This window comes from Netta rufina (assembly GCF_964035555.1).
Source record: "Netta rufina genome assembly, chromosome: 15".
NCBI lineage: Eukaryota > Metazoa > Chordata > Aves > Anseriformes > Anatidae > Netta > Netta rufina.
In genome coordinates this window covers 14821311-14847316 of record NC_140138.1, presented here as the reverse complement: position 1 = coordinate 14847316, position 26006 = coordinate 14821311, and the positions used below count along the sequence as shown (strand labels likewise).

Here is a 26006-nt window from a genome sequence, read left to right as displayed (position 1 = left end):
ATTACACAATATAAATCAGCTTGGTGTGCACAGGGCCAGGTACGATGGGTTTCTAAATTAAACACTTCTATATGGAACGGTGAGACAGGTGTGAGAGAAGATACCTCCAGGCTGGACAGCTTAATCAGGAACAAACACTGCCAAACAGGCCAGATAGAGTCATTTTGGCAAGAATCCCACTGTGTTGCTGCAAAACAGCAAGAAAATGGCTGTTGCCTCGATGATCCCATGCAAGGTGCTGTGCCCATATTACAGACATACTCACGTGCTGTGTCACCAGGCTCCTGTGGCCTGTTGCAGTGACAGAAGTGGCCAGCTGGCCTAGGGCACCCTGTCCTAGGGACCCTGTAGGGTCCCAGCCTACGAGTCCCCATCCAGCCCCCCCAGGTAAAGCGCCCGGTGATGGCTGAGTGGCATTTCACCTCCACAGCATCCCTCTGGAAGTGACACAGGGAGGAAAGAACACGCTCAGCATCAGGACAGAAGCCATAAAATAAGCAGAAAGGGAGGAAGTTTAAAAATTAATCAGAGCTTAAAGTGCTGTCAGGGTGCTCCACCTCTCTCCCTGCACAGACACACAGCTATCACCAAGTATTAAAACTGATTGACTGGCCAGGTCAGGGTAGAGAAGTTGTGATAATAAGGCAGTTTCCCAGTAATTGGCATAGACTAAGAAAAATCCTTGTGCCAAGCACCCCGTGCAATGAAAAGGTACAATATATTCATCATCCGCTGGGCCAGGGCCAGGTTAGCTGAACAAAAACTCTCAGCACAGGACAGGCAAAAGCAGGCTTGGCCTCCCTTTGGTAGGACCATGCGAAGCCAAGCCTGAGCAGCTTTCAGAGCGTGGCATTAAATTCTCCTAAAAAACAAACTGCAGATCTCTCCCTCCTCCCCTGTAACTAGTTCCTGTTCCCGTGCTATGAAAAGTTTGGTTGTCTTCTCCTTTTTTTTTCTGGCTGAATCTTTCCACAGCAGTTAGCTGCCATGGTGATGGAAGTTACAGAAATTAGTAAGAAGAAGAGTCATAATTAACAATTGACTGACAGTCCCATCTGACCTGAGACAGCAGCTGAAAGCTGCCTCCCACTTCAATCTGCTTGCCACAAAACAGCCAGGAACACACAGATCTGCTAGCCAAGGTGGCTTGGCTACTTGGCTGTGTTCCTGCAGTGGCTGTCCTCGGCTGATTTGGTGCTCAGAGCACTGGTGGGGATGTGGCACCATTGCCCTCTTCTGGATCCACATCCCAATTTGCTCCCAGTTTTGGGGGATGTTGCTGTTTCACAGCGACAGCACAGGGTGACCCCAAGGAGGATGTTTCGTAGGTCACCATTGGGACCTCAGGCAGGTGCTCTGCAGGATTTCACCCCAGGATCCTGAAGTTCTCCTGTGTTTCTCCTCCCAGCATGGTGACTACGCTGGGTGCAGCTTTACAGATTCAAAGGGATGGAGAAGGGAGAAAAACTTCACCACTTAGCCACCAAATGCACCGCTGTTAGCGAAGATGCTGGGGCTTCAAAACCTCATGAGAACAGGGAGATTTCAGGCTCAAATGGCAGGAGATGTGTGGTTAAGCTGAAGGACTGCTTGCCACAGGATATTGCGTGAGCTAAAAATGTATATAAACTTAAGGGAAGTCTGGAAAACTTTGTGGAAGAGAAATCCATAGAGGGTTGCTAATTACATAGAACTTCTGCCCATTTATATAAGTTATAGTTCCAAATGAAATGCATATTTATGGAAGAAGAGTCTTCCTGGCCCTTCCTGGGTACCTGCTTTTGGGTTATATATGTCAGGATACTAAATCAGACGGCCCTTTGCTGACCCAGTATAAGCACACTTCTTATTTTATGAATATGGAAAAGCACACAGATCTAATCAGGGGTCAGGTCCTGAGCTTCTGATTCAAGGTTTTATTCAGCTTGAGGCAGGCAGAGACTCAGTAATTGCTCAGCGACACACTTGGGGCCTGGCCCACCATCAAGCTCTTGAGATCTGGTGTTTTTGTAATGCACAAAATTATGCAGAAACTGCACTGTTTTATATGGGGAAGAAAATTAGCCAGACTCAGCGAAGCATGTTACTTACGGACTGAGCAAGGCAGTTTTTCACACTCAGCTGGAAAGCATTTCTCCCCTCGTCTCTCTGCTGGAGTACATGCAATATGGCAACAAGGAGCATCAAACCTAATTGATGCCCAAAATTATGGGGCCGTTGTCAACATCCAAGGACTGTAAATAGGCAAAAATTGGGGTGCAGAGCCCCAGGAAACTGGTGAGGAGTTTCCATAGCTTGTCCCAGCTCCATAATAGACTTTAGAGGCAAGAACAGGTTGATGATAGCTGTTTATGTATTAATGTATTTCCCAAACAGGGAGGAAAATGGGAGTGGGCATCTCCTCCTCCCCTCCAGAATGGGGGAAAGGAAAAATGGGGAAAATGGTGAGTCCCTGGCAGAGAAGTACAGAGAATGATGGGTGAGAGAGGCAGGGGATGTGCGAGTGCCTGGCACATGGAAGGAGAATGGTTGACCCTGGGTGAGTGGGGACTAGTGGGGACATGATAGGAGGGCACATATATCCCCTATCCAAGGATATAGGGAAAAGGAGGGCACACAGACCTCTTGGATCAAGGGCAGGAGCAGAGGGTTGTAGGGTGTCTCTGATACTGGTCTGGCAGACTGGGACTACTCAGAAAAATATGAATGGAAAGCATAGTACTCCAATTCCAACACAGTCAGCCCCAGCATGAAGCTCTAAGTCTCAACGGTGGGTTAGAAAGAGAGAAACCCACAGCTGGGGTATCCCAATGTCATCTCCGATGGGTCTCTGCCAGATGAAGACCCAGACACTGCACTGCAGAGCTCTGGAGAAGAACCTGTGAGATGGAGATTTCCCTGTTCATTTTTTAAGGGTGATAAATGGGATACAACACAAGCAGCACACAGCATAAAAGACCCTTGTTAGGGTCAGGATGACCGAATGCATGGAAGATAGATCAGGGACCAACAGTCAGAATTCCTGACACCTGTTTAAGCTTTGGCACGTGCAGATTTACATAGGACAAAATACGTGCTCTGTTCCACTTTCCTGCTTTCCAGTGAGCGTAGCAGTTGCTGCCTGCCCTAGCAAAACAGCATTCTCCATTCATGTTTGGGGAGCTCCTGGATAGCAGAAACTGTGCAAGTGCAGAGCATTATCTCGTCAGCATCCTGCAGGAGCACACCAGCAACACTTAACCTCCCCTCAAATCCGGTGGCAGGTCACAGCGATTGGTGGGTCTCGCATGTGTGTGACTGTGAGTCACTGAGCATTACTGATCTTCATATTAATCTATTGTTGTAAGTGACTTGGAGCTGCCTACAGACAATCCTTCAGAATACGGAACAATGGAGAGCCTGCACATCTGAAGAAAGCCTCCTCTGCATGGCATCTTATTGCCATCGTAACCAGCATAAACAAGAGCAATTAAGACAATTTCAGAGCATCACCTCCTCCCTCTGGGGTCTTAATGAGAGCACGCTCAGAAGGGGGCTGAAGAAGAAGCAAGCAAGGGCTGGAAGTTGGCTTGTGTGGGAAAAGAAGGGTAAGAGAGTTTTAGATTCAGAGGGTTGCTTCCTCTCCACCCCATAGCATAACGCAAAGGGCAAGGAGGGGGAGAGATTAAAGCATCTCTGTGGTAGATGGAAAAGCTTCAGAGAAGCAGAGCTTTGCTGCTGCCTAACCCTCACACCAGGAACCTGCATCTGGAGAAGGAAATTTTTGCTGACATACCCAGGTAACTAGAAGTAGCTAGAATGGGTGAGTGCCATGGGCATCACTCCATATAATGTATAACAGGGTTCAGAGCCAGAGGTCTTGGTAGAAAACAGGGTAGGATTGGACTGACGGACTTTATAAGCAAAGCGTTAGGAAGAAGCTCTTCTAGAGATGCTGATTATCCATCCCAGAAAATAAAGACAAGCCTCAACACGGTGCTGTTGGATTAGCATTTGGGTTGTTTGCTCATGCTCTGTAAAGCTTTGCTATATGCTGGTGATCTACAAGCATTCAGATGACTGAAAAGCTGTTTGTGGGTGGCTATGCAGTGAGGAGAGAAGGGAAATTGGGACACTCTCCTATGAGGAAACTGCCAGGGAATGAGAGCTTATGTATTAGAGGAATTAATAAATACTCCAGGGAAGGAGAGAGGATGGCTCCTATCAGCTTGGTGATGACACCTGTTCTTTTGGCAATCTGGCTGCTTGCAAGGGAGAAGAAATGGATGGAGCTATAGAGCAGAGCTTCTCTTAAGGTACTGATGTGATCTAACACTGCAGGAACTATATGATTTTCAATTTACTCTTCTCAGGTTTAAGGCAGAAGTCAGAAACTAGGCTCTGGCATTCTTACTGTGTATAAATAGCCCTGATGGAAGTGTAACAGGAGCTCAGTTAGGTTTTACTCAGCACTGCAAATGATATATCATAGAGTCAAATATTTTGAGGATCACACATCTGGTCTGATAACCTGTACATAAAATAGCCATAGGATTTCATCCAGCTACTCTTGCAGCAAGCTCCCTAGCTTCTGTTTAATGTGTATGGAATGACAGCCACCCATGCCTCAGATGGATCACTGAGCTTACCCTAGAGCCAAAATGATTCCTTCCATTCTCTGCAGAGACAATCTTTTCCTCTTATCTTGAAATTTGTTATCACAGATTTGATTGTCTACTAAAAAAAAAAAAAATGTGGCACTTTAACTTGCAGAGAGAAGAGAGGAGCTAAATCTGAGACCTCTTATCTGAATCTTCCTGATGCCTAAGTGCTGGATAATTGGAAATGCTGTCTGAACCATAAACGCTGTTTTGCTCAGATTTTGCCAACCTCACACAGACTTCTCCTTTCTGCTTTCCTAGTACATCAGAACCCTGGTTCTGGGATCTCAGGAGATACCTGAAATTTTCTGACCTTCAACAGAGAGAGACTGTACAGAAAATTCCTATAAGCCAGCAGGAAATTAGTTGCAGTTTGAGAAACCCACTGGGTCTGTGGTCAGGAATTGTTCAGAAGCAAAGCTTCATGCAGCCAAACTACATGGACCAATTTTCCCTTAGCTAAGATTTTTGACAACTGTATTTCAAACCCTCTCAGTAAAAGACTTCATATCATTGAGTGTCTTTTGGATGGATGTGTGAAATAGCCACACCACTGTTAATAGCAGTTCAGGAAACTGGAGCTATCTGATGTGGTCCTCCTTGTCCTGTGCTGGCTCTGTGTGCATCAGACTGGATGGGTGTGCAGAGCTAGAGTCCACCTGCAAAAACATGAGTGCACAAGTAGGAATAACTGTTAGAGGCTGCTGATGTTCAGGACAAGACAGCTTTCCCCCATGGATATCTTGTTTAGGTACTGCCTGGGGGGGAACTAGTGAGCACTCAGCAGTTCTGAACATCAGGTTACATATTTAGGAGCCTCGTTTCAAATGCCTTCTACAAAACAGCAAAAATGCCATTTGACAGAAAAACGGTGAGATGTGAACAGCTGAATCTGTTCTCTCCCACTGACTCACCCAGGGACGTGGAGCAAGTCACCTTATTTCTCCATGACTCAAGTACTCCTTTGTGAAATAAGGCCAACAGAAGAGCGGGTGCAGCATTTTCTGTAGCGCCCTGGTTTGTACCTGCTGATGTATGTGTCTGGCTGAGCTGGAGTACACAAGAGTTTTCAGTTCAGAAGAGAGGCCTGTAGAGACATCTGTGTTAATTAACCAGTGCTTTATAATTTGCTGATATCTGGAAGGGCAGAGCAATGTTTTTGTTGTTGGGATGGTGACCACTGTTTTCCTTATTAAAAGGAAATTAAAAATAAGAAGCGGTTATAATTATCATTTTGGACACCGTTCCAGTGGCATTATTCTCAACAGGGTGTCAGGATCATAATGTAGTAGCCAAGTGAATGCCACCCTACAATTCCTTTATTCTCTGTGAGCCAGTAAGATCCCCGCTATCTCCTCCCCTGACATCCAGCCGTGCATTTCCCAGTAAGGCCAGCTCCCTCTCTCTGAGGGCCATTGTAACATTAACAAAGGCAGCCAAGTGGTATTGTTAACATCCAGATGATGGAAGGGGACATGGAAAAACTCCCCACTTCTCTAGAGATGAAAACACTCAGCTTGCACCATTCCAGAGGAAGCGAAGAATTTCCCAGATAAAGATTTATCACCGTCCCCGTCTCCTGCTCTAGGGCCAAGTGCCGTTGCTTGTTCCAAGCTCTCCAATTTTGCATGCTGCTCCACGCAAGGAGGAGAGAACCTGCCTTTGAAATCTGCTAGCCTTCTGCATTGAAAACCAAATGAATGTTTTTGTTTGGGAAAGGCGTTCGCTGGGATTCATAAAAAGCCATTGTCGACATGACAGGCCTTGTTATTGACTTGGAGCCAAACCTTGAGGTCCTTGCCTGAAGGATCAGGAGGGCTTGAACCCAGAACTGTTATTAGCCTTGACATCATCAGCTCCTGACATGGGATAGTTTTCCAGTGAACTTGCTTGAGATTGTTTAGAAATGTCAAGTGGCCGAGCCACAAGGGCACAAGAACGAGGTGTCAAATTCGCCCAATTGAACAGGAGAATTTCACTCCTCCCCTTTGCTCTCGTTGGCGATGGCAGCGCTGCTGACAACGTACATCAGGGTTACATGGCGTTATCAGACCTCCTCTCGGCGCAGCCATCCCTTGTCAGCACAGTCCACGTGTGAGATCCCTGCTAAGCAGGAGCAATGGGATCCCTGCAGAGCCTCAGAGACCCATGAGAGCACTTTTTCAGCACTAAATGCGTCATGGTGGATGGAGTTTGTACCAAACCTGTTTAAGCAGAGGACGGACTCTGTGTCAGCTGGACAGGGGCCTACAAGTTCTGGTTGTGTGGTAGTATTTTGCCAAAGGACACCCGGTATCATGTCACACTGCCAGCTTTGAAGTCAGGAAAGGAGAAGGGAAGAGGAGGCTAAAGAAGCCAGATAGCTGCAAGCAATCTGGCCTACAGGTGCAGCAATCCCCACAGGTTTTCTACTACTTCACAGAGGCAAGAGTTCAGTGTTTGAACCCCAGCTGAGGGAAGAAAGTGTGTTAAAACCTCTGGCCAAACTCTCCACACTGGGACCAAGCACAGCGCTCTCTGTAATACTTGCAGAGTACTTCAGCTCACCAGGGTTTAAATCAACCTTCTCAACATCCTTTTCCTTTCTCCACAGTTTTCACTGCCTTCAGTGCTGCCAGCTTCCCCTGGGTACACCCACAGCCTGCATTAGACAGCAGTCTTACCCCTGTGCTCATGGTCTCAAACCACCACTCTGGCTGTTGACACTAGTCAAGGCCTAACAAATCTACCATCCACACCTCCCAAAACCTTACCCCACAGAGGTGCCATTAGCTGGTGACAATCACATCGTTTCAGGCAGTTAAAACCAGTTCCACTAACAAAAATGATAAGTGATCAGAACAGTTTCTGTATTGATCATATACCCACCTATCCATCCCGCCATCTCTCCGCATTTTCTGCAATCCTTGAGGGCACCACTTGTTTCTGTGCTACAGGAACTCATCCAAAATGCTTTAAGACCCCTAAACTAACCATGGAGGATTCACCTCCCTTTCCATCAGGGAAAAAAAAGTTTAAAATTCCAGGGGAGGGCTGAAATCTACCCAGCCGATTGGCTGGAAGATGCCTTCTCACCCACACGTCCCGCTCGGTAACATTTCCAAATATTTTTGAGCAAGCAGAAAACAATTGTGTTGGAGGGGCAGAGAGGGCCTGCTAATACCCTATCGGTTTCACATTCCCAGGAGAGTTCCCAGCCCACCGATGTGCTGTCCTATATCAGGCAATCAGCCTTCAGCTGGAAACTTTACCCTGGCTCTACCTATTGTCCAACGTTTTCCTTCCTGCCAGATGATTGGAATCGCACCAGTTGTTAATTTTACACCTGCTGTTTGTTAATATCCCTGGGTGACCTTTCCGAGGACAACTAGCAGAGGGGATTTCTCGGTGGAGAGATGCACATACGTGCATGTGGGAGCAGACAGAAAGGGAACAGGAAGGGGCCTCCCGATGAATGATGAGGGATTAAAATAGTTCTTGCTGGGGCCAACGTGGGATATTGGACGGCAGGAATGGTGAAGCGGATGTTTAAAACAGATTGAAGTGTTGATCTAAGCACAGAGGGCAAAATAGTGTTATCAGATCCCTTCCTCTTTGCAGCTCCCTCCTTGTGCCCAGTCTGCTGAGCAATGCCACCCATGGAACTTCTTACAAAAGAGGAATGTCTCCCTGAGATGCTGAAGCCAAGGTCTGGACAGCCAGAAAAGTTTTTAATTTGGGAAACAGAAAGGCATATCTGCCCTACGGCCCTATTCATCTCTTCCTTACCTTGGTGTAACTGATCTTACTGCTATCTCTGGAAGTTATTAATCACCCAGGAGAGGGATGTGTCAGTGCAGCATGAACAGGAAAAACCATTGGCTTCACAGTCCTGAATTCTAGCTGGTCTGAGGAAGTCACAGGTGCTCAGATATCACTGCAACCAGCTTTGGTACTCAGATTAGGTTAAACAGATCCAGCCCACATTAGAACTGCACTCTGGTTATTAAAAATGATTTACAGGGCCAGAGATGGATCAGTGGAGAAATTGGCCATGGGCCGTAGCCATGTCATCTCAAGGTCTTCTACAGCAGACAGGCTCAGGCCTAGCAGGTACTTGGCTGTAAGACGTGGAGTTAATATATATGCAGGAGCAGGAGATGGCACATTTCTCTCTGAGGGAATACTGAGTATTGCATAAACGTCTCAACACAGTGGTGGATATCTGCTGAGTGGTAGCAGATGCTCAGGGACAGGCAAGCCTGACCCTTGCGGAGGAGAAATCACTGATGTATCAACACGATTCTGTGTGAGTGCTGCTCAGTCTCAGGCCTCCATCCATCCTTCCTGGTACAGCAGCAATCAAACAGCAAATCAAAGAGCAAATCTTGCTGTTCACACAGTTCCTCTGCCCTCTAAACAGGTCAAGCACAACTCAAACAGAAAAAGCCTTCTCAGAGCTGAAGACCAGGTCCAAAGCAAGCTGGAAGGGCCTGTGGCAGCAGCCCACAACTCCTGTAACTTGTCACAGCGACAGGATGAGGGCACCCTGTGCTCTTCTACATGCCAGCTTGCAAGTGAAGTTCAAACCACACCTAAGCCAGCTATCAGCCTCACCACATCTTGTGCAAAATGGGAGATTTGGGAGTTGGCCACTTCCCAGATTGAAGAGCACCATTCCAACAATCTAAATTCCTGATGTTTTTTTGACCCCAGAGGACATCGCTCACATCTCCTTGCCAGGTGTGGAAGACAGAGCTGTACCCTCAGAAAGCCTTTCTACCAGGTGAGTGATCTCAACTGACCGGTGATATGGCTCTCAGAAGAAAGGATGTTTCTGACTTAATTGTTTTGCTGTGGAGCTCTTGTGACTCCTGTTCCTGTGACTTTCAGGCCAGCAAACCATGACTTTCTAAATGCTTTTGGCCAGAAACTCACTCAAATGCACAGGCAGCTGCAAACAGTACAATGCACCACAGGCAGCATTGGAAGCAGTCTCTGTGTCAAGTTTCTCCAAACGCCAAAAAAAAAAAGCCTTCAGCTCAGTGAAACCCATCTTTGAAGATCAGGGATGGCAGATGAGCTTCTCTACACAGCCTTACAGATATACAAGCAGCCATCTGCATCTCTGGATCCAGTTCTGTCCTTGGCCAACTCAGTTTAGGAAAGATTTTGTTTTTCTTGGGCTGTTTTTGTTTACAGCTGCTTGACCGAGGCAAAGAGTTCACCAGCAGCTGAATGCAGCCCAGGCTCTCCCAAGTGTAAGTTCTCCAGTGAAACATCTGGCTACAAGGCAAGGTCAAATGGGCCTGAAATGGAAGAGGGCCACAGTCTCTCCACAGAGATGCAGCCAGCTGGGAAAAGAACAGGCTTTTCTGGGTATGTTTGAGCATTAGGCTGGGAAAAATAAAAGAAAAAGAGGGAAGGATACTGCAGAAGAGCCAGGGATCAAGAGGTTGGTTCTTTTATTGGTTAAAAATCAAGACCACCCGAATTGCTACATGAATTGCTGAGTCTTATTTAGCAGGAATTGAGTTGTTCCCGAACTGGCAGAAGGTCTCTTCAAGTCCCTCATTTATACATATTTACCAGTGTACATACATGAGCTTCTTTCTTTCCCAGCGTCCTGGAATTACCTCAGGTAACCATGAGAGGCTGGTAATGGAAAGAGCAGCTTCTCAAGCAGAAGACCCTCTTCTCACTCTGCTCTCTCTATTATTTACCTCTCACGATTGCACTAGAGCTGGAAGGACAAAGAAAGGTCTTGACCTGCAACCTACCACAGATCCTGATCCCTTTTTCTTTTGATCCTAAGTTCCTTAGGACAAAGACCACCTGGTTGCTCTGTGTCTGTACAGCATCCAGCACTGCTGGTGCCCATGTCAATGTCTGGTTGCAATAAGGACACATATCAACATTGTTCTTGGATGGCGCAAGAGAACCAAAGAAACCATTCAGGAAGCATAAAGAACGAATCCTTCCCTGCAGCCCCAGGGAATGTTAACAGCAATCTAACATCGAGGTTTTCTTTGTTTTTAAAAAAGAGTCTTGTTGTTCCTCTGAAGGAGAATCAGGATAACTCCCATGTGAACCTAATGACCAGGCAAGCACACACAACGCCTACAGAGAAAGAGCTTATCATGGAGACACAGCAGGAACTGTTTGGTGTGATTGATTTGTGGACTACCAAAAAACAGCAGAAAAGACTAAATTCACATTATAGTGCTTCTACTGCACAAGCCGACCAATCATAATAACAATAATGCCTAGTACATGATTTTCACAGAGAAATAGGTGAAGAATAATTGTCTGTTTCTGAGCTCTGCCTCCTTTAGGTACCTTCACTAAATCTCTCAGCCTTTTTTTGTGCTTGAGCATCCTTCTCTACAAGGATAAGGACAATAGCAGACACTCACCTACTTCACCGGGTAATGAATGATTCAGATAGCTCTCATCGACCTCTTCAAGTCCTATACACAACATCCGATGTGTCATGCAGCCGTTCGCATCAGCCAGAAAGCTATCGGTTCTTAATGGGACTGAGTTTCAAGGGTGATGGACAGGGCAAAGCCTGTGGAAGGACCTGGCCTCTGAAACTTCTTCCTCTGCAAGCTCTGTCCAAGCTGGGACTGGTTTGCAGCAGGATCCACTTTCCTGTGGGGGGAAGGAGGGGGGGAGAAAAGGGAGACAGCTCGCACTGAGCGTGTGACTGCTATTGCATCCGGACGTCAGGGGCAGAAGCATCTTTTGAGGCACAGCACATCAGCTGCTGCCTTCCTGCACCAGAAATACAGGGCTCCAAATCCAAACCTGGAAGCCAACCAAAATACCGAACGATCGTCGTGCTTCTCATGTGCATAATCTGATGCCTAATTTGCACTGCTTGTGTATGTTAATCCCAGTTTTCCAGAGCTGTCCCATCCCTGATCCCACCAGCAGATGGATTACGTCTGCCCGAATGAAAGCCACAGTTTCACCCTACTCAGATGTTTCCCACCAAACTGTTGGACTGCAGCTGTTGGGTACAGTTGGATGCAGGCCTCTGCCTCGTACAATCTTTGGTCTGAAGGCACAGATTTCCCTCCACAAGCTTGTTACCATTTCAGTCACCCTTCAGGCTGCCTGTACTTGAGCAAGCTCTGACCTGGAGTCACCGTGCTCCGGTGAACACAATCAGCAGTTCTGAGCACACAGAATTGCTAACATTTGCCTGGCTTGGAGCACAAATACTGCCCCAAAACTCACAGACTAGCCACTTATTGAGTTGTCTGTAAGGTACATCTGGATTGGAAATTTATTCAGACATGTTTGGGAACCCAATGTAGGCCATTTCTCATTGAGCACCCACCTTCAAAAGCTTGCTCGTAACCCTCCTAAAATCCAACTTTCTACACCCCTCATCCTATAGGTAGGATCCCAAGAAAAGAGGCATTTGCTCTGCCATCTGGTATCTGCAACAGTATTGGTGGAGTAAAATGAAAACCGGTCCCATACTTTTACCAGAAAGTCTCAGGGATAACCCAAGAAATCTATTCCATCCCCTAAATAACAAGAGCAGAGAGAATCCCACCCTCTGCTGCCATCCCTGTGGCTCTCATTCAGGAAGCACCATCCCTGATCTGAGACTGGGATACCTGTGGGTGCCCCTCCATCACCTACTCGTACCAATGGTTTAAGGGCGATGACAAAACCTCCAAAAAACTGTGACCAGGCAGCTGAATGCAAGCTCAGCTGCACTTCCATGGGCTAGGATCACGCTCCTGGATCGCAGCGTAGCCAGCCCTGAGCTTGCACTGGGCAAAATCCTCAGCTAGGGAAACAGTCCCCATGAGCTTGTTCCCTCTCTGGTTATTCACAGCAGGGATAAGTAAGGCCTCATCTATAATCACCTAAAAACCTCACATGATTCATGCTCTCACAGTACAACAGCTGAGCACGCTGCAGGATACACAGCAATATACACTGGTGATGCACCATTACCCACTTTCCCATCACAAGCCCTGTTGAAATGCTGCCATCAAATTATTTCAACTGATCAAAGTAGGAAAAAAAATAGAATATTAAAGCCCCAGATAACAAATTAATAAGAATAAAAGCATGTAGGTGAGAATTAAGAAGGCATTAACATTCTGATGGCATCTGCTGCCTAAATTAAACTACAGGAAAAAAAAAAAAACACGAAAAAAAAAAAAAAAAAACGAGTTCAGCTGACGCTCAGGATCAGGACAAATAGTTCTCAAATGGAAATTACAGTTTTGAAAATTATGCACCAAAAAAGGATCCAATTTAGGACATTTCTGATTTGTGAAGTTCTTTCTCCAGGTGGGGATCTCAGGCTTGACTGGAGGGCTGGCAACACGATTGGCAAGATGCTGAAGTCGCTCAGTGCCTGCATCCTGCAGCAGCACCAAACTGGCCCGTAGCCCAGCTGGGCCAGTGTCTGGTCACATCTCCAGTCCCCGTGGGGCTCTGTCCCCTTTTGGAACAGGACCACAGGGTTTTGGTGTGTAAAGTGTGTTTCATTCATGCAGACACCGACATGGAAAAGGAGGAGGAATTGGGCCTCGATTTTCAAAGGAGCTTAGTGTTAAATTATGTGGATAAGTGCATCTGTAATTTACATGAGCAGTTACTGTGACAACTAATAGTGAATGTCATAAGTAGCCAGTTGAGCATGTAATGACCTGAGTTATATGCACCATCATGTCTCCTTGGCACACCAAATTAGGTGTGCATACATATTTTGCATGCCCCAAAGGACTCCTAGCTCAGCAAAGAGCCCTAATTTCACAGCACAAGCCTGGTCTCGGCAGCCTAGCACAGCACAGACAGTTTATGTGATGCAAAGAGCTGGCACAAGCTCCACGGCCCAGGTTGGAATGGATCCTCAGACAGCTAATTAATTTTTACTGCTCCTTTGTGAACTGTAAATTACCCTTCCTTTCCTAGATTTCTGTCCCATTTTTTTCCCTGCCTTTCTCTAGTGAAGCAGTAAAAAAGGAAAAGTGCCAATAATGGGCTCTCGTCGTGATAAAAGCAGCCACCGCTCACTCGCACTTTGAACAGAGCTCTGCTTCTGACCAGAATACAAAGGCAAGCGGGTTTCAAGAAGCTGTCCAGAGATAATGACTTTTCCTGGAGATGGGAGGATACAAGGGGTATTTAAAAAAAAAAAAAAAAAGAAAGAAAAAAGAAGGGGGGTCATTGTTTGTTTTTCCAGGACAAACACAACCAAGTTCCTCTCTTGTACGGGGTTAGAAACAAGATAAATAATCCTCACTTAGAGAACGAATTCATCAGTATTGCCTGCGCAAGAGCGAAGGGAAACTGCTTACCACGCTGAACGTTAACAGCCTCCCCTTCCCACTCGGAGAGGAAAGAAAAGCTTCTCTCGGAGAAGGAGTGACCTTCAGACCACACACACACCGCAGCCTTTAGAGCAGCCCCTGAGCAAGTGGTGCCGGAGCAAGGGTGGGCAGCTTCTTTTCACTGCGGCTGTGACCCTGCTCAGCAGCTCAAGCTGCTGACTTTCTCCTTGAATCCTTGCACCCTGCCAAGGGAAGACCGACTAGGATAGACAAGACGTGATTCCAGCGTATTTTCTTTGCTGATGCCACCGTCCTCCAAATGTGTTACCCATCAGAGGCAGACAAAGCTGCGGGGAAGAGATCATAACACACCTGAGATGAATTGCACAGGCTCTGCTGAAATTCGGGACTGCCTCAGCATGGTGAGAACCACCACTTCAACCTTGTGTCAGGACACCAGTATCTGCGTTAAATCTGTGATAACAAGAAGATATTACTGGAATTTTCATGTGGTTGCATTTACCAAAAGCCCCTTGAAAGGCCATGGCCGCAAGAACATATGGAAGATCTCCGGGTCCATGCTGTTGGGATGCTGCAGGAATGAGAACACAGCATTTCTGGGGTGCCTTTACGGGGCCCTCGGCATATTAGATACTTGTATTGCAAAACACCGCATTCCTCAGCTCTGACAGAGCCTCTTTTATCTCAGCTGCAGATTCCTGAGTCGAAATTGCTGCCAGATGACTGTACACAGCGAGTTAATGGCCACAGAACCTGAGCGCCTCTTGCCTCAAGTCATTTATCCACAGCATCAGTGACGTTATCATGTTCAGCCCATATTTACTACAGCTACAAACTGATTCAGAGAAACCTGGAGTACAGGATTAATCATTTCTCTTGGGATGTTGAAAATGGATACCAGAACGGACTTCCAAATTAGGCATCTAAAAGTCCTGCATCTCCCAGGAGAGCCCCATTACATCTCCCCACTCGTTCTAATGGAATCTATACCATGTGAGCACGGCTTTGCCTCCCACCAGCCCTCCCTGCATAATTAGCCCCGGCTCAGGCTGCTGCTTTCCTTAATGGCTGGAGAACCACTTTCTTCAAGCTGCTGAGATGTACAGAGGAAATGTTTACTGCAAAGTGCAAGCCAACCACAGCCAGTGGGTCTGGGCCATGGTGGAGGGATACAGAAATGGCTTCTTCATTTTTTATTTTTTTTTTTAATTTTTTTTTTTTTTTTTGCCTCAGAAATAGAACTCACTAAAAATAGCAGTTCCTCAGGAACAAGACTGCCTGAAAATAGCTGTTTCTCAGGAGCAGGGCTGGCTGCTTCTGAAAGAAGTAGCTATTAATGTATAATTGTCCCTGAGGCTGGTTTCTGAGAAAATGCTGTACATACAGAGGGCTGTAATGAGATATGTTCACAGGCGGGAAACATAGGCACCCCTCTCTTGTCAGAGGTCCTGTAAACTCCAACAGCTCACAGAAGTTCATTTGACTCACAGATCTTAGTCACAGATCCATCACAGCACTGGGAGGTATTTTCCTCCGTACTGGTTACAGCAGCGCTCTGGGCGGCTGTTACTATCTGGACCAGTGAATGACAAAACCTCCATCAGCTGTAATCAAACTACAGTGGTTCTTCTCCCAGGACTTAGAAAGCTTTACAAGGTGGAGCCAGCGCTGTCTTTCCACACCAGGTCCAAGAACTTTGTGGACTTGTGGATTGTGCAACCTACTTCCAATTTTCTGCTCTTCTCGGCACTTAGTTTTTCCAAGCAGATGCTCCAGGGCAATAAATCTTCTGAAGAATGGTCCTACAGTTCTGCCACTATGGTTTTGCTTTATAATGAGAAAAGAGAACTTGCTTGGGAGATTCGTTGATTGGTTGGTTATTCCCTAAAATGTCTCACTCACCCCTCTCATCTCACCAGGAGTTCAACAGTTCATTTCTTGTGTCTTCTTTATCCTTCCTGGCACAACCAGCTGGTGCCTGCATAAAGGCCATTCTCCTTCTCTTCTCTCCTTCATGAAAACTCTAGATGACCAAAAGATTATAAAAGAGATTATAAAAGGTCCAGAACAGGTGAATTTTGCAAAGTAGCAGCTTTCAGGAAACAGCAGTGCAGATGAAGTTCAGGGGGCTCTGACTGGTTGCTGTCCTCATTTCAATCCTACAACACCAGTGCCAGACACCATAGCAGGTTGTGTTTAGAGCACGCTTGGATCCCAAAGGCTGGGTAGAACTGGGCTGTATCGTCATTAGATGGAAATCTGTAGACTGCCTCTCTTCCAGACTGTGTTGTGTTTCTTCAAGTAGTATCTCTCCTCTGTTCACTGCTGACATGACACTTTAACAGTCTGGTAACAGCAGAAACAGCCTTCAGAAGGAAGTGTGAGGCTGAAGATCTAGCCACCAAGTAGCCCAAGGCAGCTCTTCTAGCTCAAGAAATTGTTCTCTTTGTCCTGACCAAATTGCAGCAAAGTAAATGGCACTCTGCTCGCAATTACGGCAGGCTGCAATTTTCATTATGGAAACTACCTTTAGTTTTGGGGGGTAGGTTTACTTTGCAGTGTGCAACAAAGACGGGCATTCCCAGACTTAATTTTAACCCAGTTTGCTTAGGAGGGAGCACCAGAGAAGCTGCAGCCACACTGATTTCACATCCCCACAGTTGTGGGAAACTTGTAAAACACAAACTACGTGGTGCCAGCATTCTGCTGCCTGACACGGCCAGGCAGAACCAGAGCAGGCACACATCCCCCTGCCACACAGCCGTGACATCTCACCACTCTGCGAACTGATCTCTCCCTTCCCTGTTGCTAAGTGGTATTGTTATATAATCTAAGCTGCATACACAAAAGGAAAAATCTATAATACATATAAATATATATACACGTATTGGCTGTGCCTTTTAATTTGTTAAAATTTTGGAAAATGCCTTGGGACCCTCAAACCAAATAGCCCATGAAAGACAGACTGCTTGGCATCGTTTCTGCTTGGTAGCAGCAGGGCGAGGATATTTTGCAGCTCAGATCGGTTTGATTAAACAAGCATTTTGTTGCAGCCGTCATAGAGCGCTCATTAAAAAATACTCTACATTTGTATAGCATTTATCATCCAAGAATCTCATCATGTTTTACACAATGTAATTAATTAAACTTTACAGCTCCCCTTGGAGAGGGATAAGGAAAAGGAGAGTTGCTTTAATCCATCACTGTAAGGCAGCAGACACTGGGTTAGAGGGAAGCAGCTGTTCAACAGCATGCAGCAGCTCTAGGACAAGAAGAGAAGACTCCAGGCAAAGTCACCCAGGGAATGCACCGCACACCTTGTGTTTGCCTGAATTATGTGCTTCCACTGCAGCTTAAATCCCAGCTCCTGCAGAAAAAGAGTGATCCCCCCCAGACCTCAGGTTTACATCTGAGACACCTGCAGCACGGCACGCCTTGTCTCTGCAAGAAGTATGCCACCTATTGAATCCCCAGCACTGCTAAAAAAAAATAAAAATAAAAAAAAGGGGCACTACAACCCTGGCCAGGACCGAGGGAGGCAGAAGACATAAAGCCACGCAGCCACAAACTGCCTCTCGCAGTGCTGGAATGCTGTGCAAGCTGCTGCTTAAAGGGGAGGCAGGGTAAAGTCCCCTTAATCCCTCGCTTACTTCCCTCTCCCCTCCCCATCAGTAAATCCACACCTGTTAAAGGTCACCCTGAAATGAAATATATTCAGGCGCTGCCTGCTCCAGCTTGGCTCCCTGTCCCTGCTGCTCGCAGTCCCCCCCTAGGTCACAGAGCAGGAGGGGGACGGGGGTGCCCTCGTGACCTGCTTGAATGTCAGAGTCGCAGGGCTGAAATCCCACCCGACTCTTAGCTGATCTTTGGAGAGGAATCTCTTCCTCACCCTGGCTTTAAGCTCCTTTCTCGCCGAGCGTATGGGATAACAGGCCCACTGGGCAAGCCCGATTAGACAGATCGGTTGTGCCACTTCCACTACCTTGCAAAAAGCTGGAATCTGAGCCGGTGCAAGTCAGGAAAGGGGTGCAAGGCGTCGCTCGTTTGGGAGCAAAGCATGACAGCAAAAACACAGAGATATGTGTGGGGAGAGAATGGTGAAAAGAAAGATGTGCATCCGCTCTGCACCCCAGAGCAGCACTGAGAAAAGTGGGAGTAGGTAGTGTTATAAATGGCTCAGGATTCAAATTAGAATTAAATGAAAAATAGGATTTATTAAAGGATATAAAGGAATAGAGGTAAGCAAACAGCGCTGGGTGCACCGGGAGTCTCCGCTCCGCCATTTATAACAGTAGGCAAGTATCTTACCACCTCACCAACTAACAAACACAGCCGTGAGTCCTGTAATGGTGACTGCACCCTCTTTATTAGAGATTTATTGGAGAAAGAAGCCTGGGCTAACTCTCCAGATGTGCAAGCAGCAGACTGAAAGGCCTGGGCTTTTAATCTGCAGTGCAGTGACAGACAATTTACTGGTGGGGGCTGAGCTGGGGCTCGCCCCTTGCAACCCCACAAACCTCCTGATTTCTTAGTGTCTTCTCAGAAGATGCTTAGCTCCCTCACTGAGCTTCTTCCAAGATGCAAGCCAGCATCTTGAAAGAAAGAAAGAAAGGAAAAGTACATGGATTGTGCTGGAGGAAGTGATGGTGGATTCAAAGATGGTAGCAAGGTGATTTTTTAAGCCTCTCTCACATTATTTAATTGGTCTCCAAATCTTTCCCAGAAAATATGAGGCCTGTTCATACAGCTGTGCTTCTGGGCCATTCACCTGTAGCCCAAAATGGGCACTTTAGTAAGCTGAGGTTCTTCACACATGGTGCTCATGAATGCAGCTCTGCTTGCACAGATGGGATGTGTTCTTTGGGATTGATACCACCATGGTTCTCCCAGTGGGTACACCTCTTTCCTCTTTTCAGCATGAAGAAACTGATTTTCACTGGTCCTTGGTTTTATTTTCATGTTTGTGTACAGGAAGCAGGCAGCCTCAGATACAGCTGTCGCTGCAGCAGATTTATCTTAGTGAGAATTCCTGCTTTGGCTTTGCAAGTGTTTTAATTAACGTAAATTATTTTACTACACTTTACTACTGATAGCATGTAATTATCTCCCCACAGGTATAAATTTAGCTAACCAGACGGCTGATCAAAGACCTACAAAACTAGGTACTTCTGCAACTGACACCAGATACAAGCAAAGGCTAGAAAGACAGGACCAAAGGAGGAAGGAGGAAAACCCCTCCCCGGTTCCAAACACAGGGCTTAAATTTCCCCATTTAAAAAGATAATCATAACATTAACTTACACATCTTCTCAGAGAAGCATGAAGATGCATTGATACTTAAGTGCTGTGAAGGAGAAAAGAGCTATGTGCATGTTGAACTGTTAATTATTGGTAAGCAATCTCCTTTGCAAAGTGTTTTGAGGTTGACTATGGAAAATGGCTCTGTAATAACACAGAGCAAGCAATCCGCTTACAGTCATAGGTTAATTCTCTCAACTGCTTTTGCTGGGTCAATCCCTAGGTATTATTATCTGTGCAAGGGAATTCGTTTTCCTGAGGAAGTCTGGCCATGGAAGAGATTCCATACTCCACACCCATTTCTCATCCTATTCATCTCAGCAGCCTGTTTTCCACTGCAAGCACATTTTTGGATGAATGAGGTTGAGGCCTATGCAGAGCAGCTGTACCAAACATCAAACTGCTCATACAATTCAAAAATAACAGGTTGGATCAGGCCACCTGAGATGCCTGTACTTTTTCTCCAAATTACCAGTTAATAAAACATGCATCTCTCCCTTGAGCTTCTGCAAGTGCTTGTAGCCCGTGATTTCTTTTTCTCTTTGGTGGCTGCAGCCGCCTAACCTGTGAGAGTGGGAAGACACCAGATGGAAATAAATGTTTAGGAGCCAAGAGGCATCCTATGCCAAACCGCATGTTTCAGAACTTTATCTGTCCACTTGTGTAGGTTTGATCCTTTATTAAAAGCACTGGGTGCTTTGTCATCAGTTTGAGTGGGCGTAGGATCAGTTAGGTAAATCCTCGTCTCTTGACCTTCCTGAAGGCCACTCTGTGCTACTTTATACACCTATGGATAGTGTCTGCATGTTCCTATAACATCACTGACCACCAGTCCCAGGTGAGACCCTTAATTTTCAAAGGGTGGCACACAATGAAAATATGATTCCAGCCTCTAAGATCTTATATTCCAAGGGAGGTTGTGTTATGTTTTTTGTTTCTCTTTTTTTGGCAACTTTAATGAAGAGTGTTACTTAACTTTTCAGCCCACAACTAAATCTTTGGAATGGAAGAGGCAATATTATGTGTTATGTTTGCCATTGGAAAAAGGAAGAGTCTTTCATATTTATTGACGTCCTTTGCAAAATACTTTTTTTTTCTTCTTCTTTTTTTTTTTTTTTTTCTCCTTTTTTTTTTCTGAATGACGTACTCCCTATTATTTCCATGCCATTACTTATAAATTTCACAGCATTTTCTGGAGGGGTCTTCAGCAAGATGAAAAAACCTCAGGGCAACAGTCCATTAGGCTTTTATTTTTATAGGTTGGGTTAAACCTTCTTGAAACTGGTATATTTAACTGCATTCTTTATTTAGGGTAGCTGAAGGAGACATTAAGTCCGTATTTCCACCCACAATGCAAGATTGCTCAAGTACCTGAAGGCTCTGAGGGGACAGTTCTCGGGTAGGATGTTAAAAGGAAAGAAGGTTTTGTGTGGATGGACAATATGGTTCAGGTGGAGGAGGAGACAGAAAGAGCATGCTGAAACAGTCAGGGAACGGAAACTCCAAACAGCCTGAATAATCACTGATACAAAACCTGGACTGAATACAAGAAACAGAGGGCTACGGGGTCATGATGCTGCCTGGAACAGGTGTGGAGCTATAAGCAAGGAAACTAGCTCTCAACTGTGTGATTTCTTCTGTGTTCAGGAAAGGAGGGCTGTGGGCATTCTTGTAAGTAAACAGAAATACATCAGAAATACCTTTCTTCATCACCTCGCCTCCTCCAATGTGGATCAACCAACAATACCTTGAATTTTGGCCAGGAGCAGAGGTCAAAGGGAGGAAACATGCTGCAAAACCTCCCACACATCTGTACCATTTAACTCTTACTGCTTGGTTTGGAATTCAAATAGCCTAAAGAGAAGGACTTGTCTCCCTTAGTTGACCAGAGTGGGCAGTTCAGGCCAAGGTTTAGGACACTGCTGTCCCTAATTGCTTTGGAGTTGTATCCTTTTTATGGACTTCCATTCCTAGCGTAACAAATCACACTTCCCCAGGCCTTGCTATAAGCAGTTTGAACAACTCTGTGTGCTCTTCTACTCTGCAGGGAACTCCTTAAAATGAAGCACCTGCCATTGGCTTTTTTCCTGTAGGTGAGTTAATCTGCCTTGCATGAGTAATCCTATTTACAACAATAGGTTGCCTTGCAAGAATGAGGGAAGCAAGTCTGAAGCATGCTTGTATGCAAGTACTGTAAAAAGGCCACACAGTAGTTCATGAGGGGACACTTCTGCAATAAAACTACAGTTACTGATAAAGTGCAATAACAAAATAAAGAATAATTTAATAAAGGGATTTTTAACTCATTTAACAGCAACTAAATTCAGAACCCTCTCTTTAAGTGACCAGGCACACTGTATTCTCCTAATCCTACTTTCTGTTAATGAGTAAAAGAAAAATAGCAGGCAGTAATCTACTCCTCCTGATTCTATTTTTATGTCACGGGAGAGCATTATTCATGTAAATAAATCGATTTCAGTAAGATAAAGGATCAAAATACAAGCTGGACATCTAGACCGGCCTTGGAGTAGGATGCATAATAGAGTACCATCTATATAGAAACGACAGAGGTCCCATGCCACAACTCATTTAATACCAGGTAACACAAACCCTACAGATTAAATGCAAGAATCCCGCAATGGCAGGAGGAAAGCATGTGGAATCAGACTCTGTGACCTAAGGGAAGTAAAAGCTTCAAAGATCAGGAGCTCGGTGTTTATGTAGGAGCCCCGCAAGCCCCCTTCAGCATCCTTAATTTAGTCTTTATCATCTCTGATCCATTCTAACAGCCCCCCGCGGCATGGAGATTTAATATCTAGGAGGTTGACCCGCCAGACAGAGTGGTGGATGCCTGTTCCCCGTTTACTGCTGTATCACTTTGCTTTTCGGATCCAGCCCAACGAATGGCAAAATCCTAACGCTGTTTTATTAAGAAAGATGCGATTTGAATAAAGCCTCTAGAGGTCAGGCCGGCTCGCAGCCTCCCTCAGCAGAGGCATTGTGCTGCGTGCCAGTGACACCTGCTGGAGCCGGCACCTCAGGTGACACCTGCTGGGGCCGGCTCCTCAGGTGCCCCTCGGCCCCCAAGGGGGTCTGCGGGCACCAGAGCCCCCCCAAAAAAAGGCAGAGAGTGGCGTGAAGGGGATTCTGGTGCCCCCTGCCCTCTGCGGGGAGGCAGGAGGTGGCTTCACCCGCACAGCCTGGTGCTCGGCCACCTCCAGCGCTCTGGTTTGAAGCTCTCCTTCCATAGCCTCCCCTTTTGGTCTGTGACATCCCTCCAGAGGAAGAAGGACCCTTCCTGGGCACTGAAATGGGAGCACGCAGCCGTTTTGGCACCTAAACCGTCGTGTTTCCACCTAAAAGCTGTGGAAAATAGGGGCTGGGGCTCCTCCTCCACCTGACGAGACCACATGAGAGGGCTGCTTACCCCAGCGACCCCTCACAACCCACCCTGCAATGTATTGTTACAAATAGGATATATTTGTACGTGTGTGTGTATATATATTTGTATATCTGTACGCAATATATTTTAAATGTACGCCCAGGTGTGTGTTATCTATGAATAAACGTGTACAGCACTAGGGCTGCAGCTCTGGGCCCCACACTGTCAGGCCTCAGCCCCGTGCCCGTGGCAAACGAGGCTATCCCCGCAGCCCGCACTGCTGGCCACTCTCTATCTCTCAGGAGGCAACACGGCGACTCGGCGACAACGGGCTCGGTCGCGACATGACACCCCCTGAGGGCAGGCGGCGGGGGGGGGGGGCGCGACACACCCAAGATGGCGGCACCCCCTCCCCCGTTTCCCTCCCGACCTTCTTCCCGTGAGCCTCAGCGGCCCGTTCCCGCCTCTCCCCGCCGCAGCGACAAGATGGCGCCGGTGCCGGGTGAGTGCCGCGGGCCGCCAAGGTGACCGCGGCCCCCGCACGGCCCCTCGGCCCCTGACCCTGCCCTGTTTCTGTGTCTCTGTCTCTGTCCCGCAGTGCCCCTCAAGGACATGAAGCTGCTGGACGTGAAGCTGGGCCAGCTGCCCACCTGGCTGGCCATGAGGGACTTCACCCCCGGAGGCATCGGGGGGGCCCTGCGTAGAGGTAAGGGGGGATCCGTGGGGCCGCGGTGGTGGCAGTGTGTATAAACGTCGTTTATGAGTGTATAAATATCGTTTATGGGTGTATAAACGGCATTTATGTGTGCATAAACGTCGCCTGCTGCTGCAGCAGGTGTTCGCGGTGGCAGGCTGCAGGGGCTGCTTCACAATATTTGTGTTGTTGAAACCTCGCCTCACGCAGTGCCTCGTTTGGCCTTTGTAAACCTGCTGCTCGCCTGGGCTGTGTGTGTCAGAGGTTTGTTTTCAGTGACCCTTCTTCTGTAAGGAGGAAATAAGGTCACCACATTCTCTGAAGATAAGTAGGGACACAGGGCTCCTATGGATCATTTAGCAAAAATTTTGACTGATGCCTTTGCTATAGATGCAGATATGCCCTTTAGGCAGACTTAAAAATACCAAATGCAAGTATCTATGTACTGCATATATAAGTATTAAAGTATCTATGTGCTGCATGTATGTTAGTATTAAAACATGAATTAATTCCTAAGCAGCTTGAGCTTGTAAAGTCATTGTAATGTTTTGGGGAAAATGATAAATAGCTTTACGTTAATTTTGCTTAACAAACACACCAGTTGCCTTTTCTCTGACTTGATTCTGAGACCTTTGCATGTTTCATCTGAAACACTTTCCTGAAGCCCTGTGAATCCAGCATGCTTCTTTCTGACACAGAAAAGTACACAGCCCCTCTGGCTGCTATGAAAACCGCTTTTCTCCTACACAGGGTATGAGAGGTATTACAATAAATACATCAATGTGAAGAAAGGGGGCCTCGGTGGTATCAGTATGGTGCTTGCTGGATACATTGTCATCAGCTACATGTGGAGCTACAGTCACTTGAGTAAGTAAATGCTGTATGGCTGAGTGTGCACAGGGCAGCTTGGAAGGTTGCTTGGGGCAATTAAAATTAAGTGAAAGACTGTGCTAACCATTGCCACTGCAATCTGAGACTGTCTGTGGGCAGGCAAAGCTTGTTCAGCTCTAGAGCACCTGAATAACTTTTAATAGATTATTAAATAGCCAATATTTTAGTGTGATGAAGAAAGTGTTTGTCTTGCCTGTCTGACCTGATGGTGCTTAGAAACTGCACTTAAATTTCTTGTAGAGTGCTTTCTTTCCTGTAGTTTCAGTATTATTTTTCTTGTGACTTCAGTAAAATTGACTTGTTTTACATCGATACAGAGCACGACCGTCGCAGGAAGTATCACTGAGGCATGAATTTCAGAAAGTGAAGGTGCAGCTCCTGACTAGACTTGGCTACTGGAACAGTTACCCAACAGGAGACATCAGAACTGTTCATAACAAACTCTGTACTATTATGACCAATAATAAAGTGCGTACACTTTACACCCACTGAGCTGAGACTCTCCTAACTCGCTTGTTAATTGTACTGTGTGGGTTTGTCTTCTCAGCTTTACGTCCCTCGAGAAGTTCAGAGATGGCTGGAGAATGGTCGGTGTGCTATCTAGGCTGCAATATGAACTGGGAAAATTACTACAGCTGATTGATATTGATTCATCCTTAACTATGTGATAAGAAACAATTCAATACTTTTTTTTACTTCTAATGACCTAAGTGTTACTGATTGGACAGCTAGCTAAAAGGATATATTTTAATTTGAAAGAATACCTGAGCTTTAAGAGGCTTCTTCTTGTGGCTGTGTATTTCTGATTCACAGTCTGGCTGTCACTTGGGACTGGAGGTATTAGAACAATTTTTCCACTGCAGAGCACTTTCTGAGATCAGTTTTAGCTTTGTTACCTCTGTTAGCCTATCAAAACTCCAGCTACTTTCCTTACTAAGAGAAGCTGGAATGTTATTCTGAGTGGGTATAAGCCTCAAAGACCACTAATATAATGAAAGTCCATGAAAAAAAAGGAAAATCTTTGCTTATTGACTTAAAGGCAGGGGTGAGAGTACGTGTACAAATGCAAGCTAGAAGAGCAGCTGTGTATTTGTCCTTCAGCTTCCTTGTGCACTTCAAGCGAGGGCACCCGAGTGCCACAGCACTACCTGCTGAAGCTTGTGACCAGCTGGGTGTTGCAGGTAGGACCTGCAGTGTGCTTCTGTCAATAGGAGCAAGAATGAAAACCACTTGTTACGGGATACAAAGAATCTCTTGAGCTTTATCAGTAACAGGAAGGCTTTCAGTTTCCAAAAACAGCAGTTCAGGGAGCGAAGACCTTAAACTTCTCTGGACTAGATGGGAAAGGGAGCTAGACACTGAAGGGTTTGTTCCTTTTCAGACATAGAGGTAACACATCTCAGTGTGGCTACTACTCAGCATCTGGGGGCACAAGATGTTATAAAATCTGTTTAATGGTCTGTCATACCATAGTCACTTAGTCTTGAAACTTGTATTTTGACTGACGTAATATCCACAATAAAACAACAGCTGTCATTCAAACCAACATAGGCTCTGGTCACCTCTCTTATATAATCACGTTACTCTGTTTAAAAAAAAAAAAATCATAGCTTTTTCCATCAGTACATTTCAATAAAAACAAAGTATAAAGGCAGCCAGCAAATAAGAGAGGGGTTAGACTCAATAAGGCTCACATTGTAGGTGCAAGTTTTTCTTTTTTTTTTCTTTTTTAATTCACATTTTGTCATTGGCCCTTTTGAAATACTCTCACAAAATGAATGGGTTTTGGCTTG

At 46.1% G+C, this 26006-nt stretch overlaps 1 protein-coding gene and 1 long non-coding RNA gene across 2 annotated transcripts in view; one reads left to right on the top strand and one right to left on the bottom strand.

The window, feature by feature from the left end:
* Window positions 1-11170, bottom strand: part of LOC311215254 — a 29538-nt gene extending 18368 nt beyond the window's left edge. The window contains exon 1 of the long non-coding RNA XR_014618891.1: window positions 11036-11170. This is a non-coding gene — a long non-coding RNA (uncharacterized lncRNA). The remainder of the gene's footprint in view (window positions 1-11035) is intronic.
* Window positions 11171-23090: 11920 nt separating this feature from the next.
* On the top strand, window positions 23091-24695 carry ATP5MF (ATP synthase membrane subunit f). The gene is made up of 4 exons (XM_084296013.1): window positions 23091-23130; window positions 23227-23334; window positions 24073-24189; window positions 24531-24695. Exons 1-4 carry the CDS (start codon window positions 23115-23117, stop codon window positions 24557-24559), a joined length of 270 nt encoding a protein of 89 aa, XP_084152139.1. The 5' UTR covers window positions 23091-23114; the 3' UTR covers window positions 24560-24695.
* Window positions 24696-26006: the final 1311 nt, after the last annotated feature.

What these genes read in the sequence shown, in the direction of transcription:
- ATP5MF (XM_084296013.1), top strand. An exon ending in CGGGGGGGCCCTGCGTAGAG is followed by an intron (nt 23,335 to 24,072) that starts GTAAGGGGGGAT and finishes TCTCCTACACAG; the next exon opens with GGTATGAGAGGTATTACAAT. An exon ending in GTGGAGCTACAGTCACTTGA is followed by an intron (nt 24,190 to 24,530) that starts GTAAGTAAATGC and finishes ACATCGATACAG; the next exon opens with AGCACGACCGTCGCAGGAAG.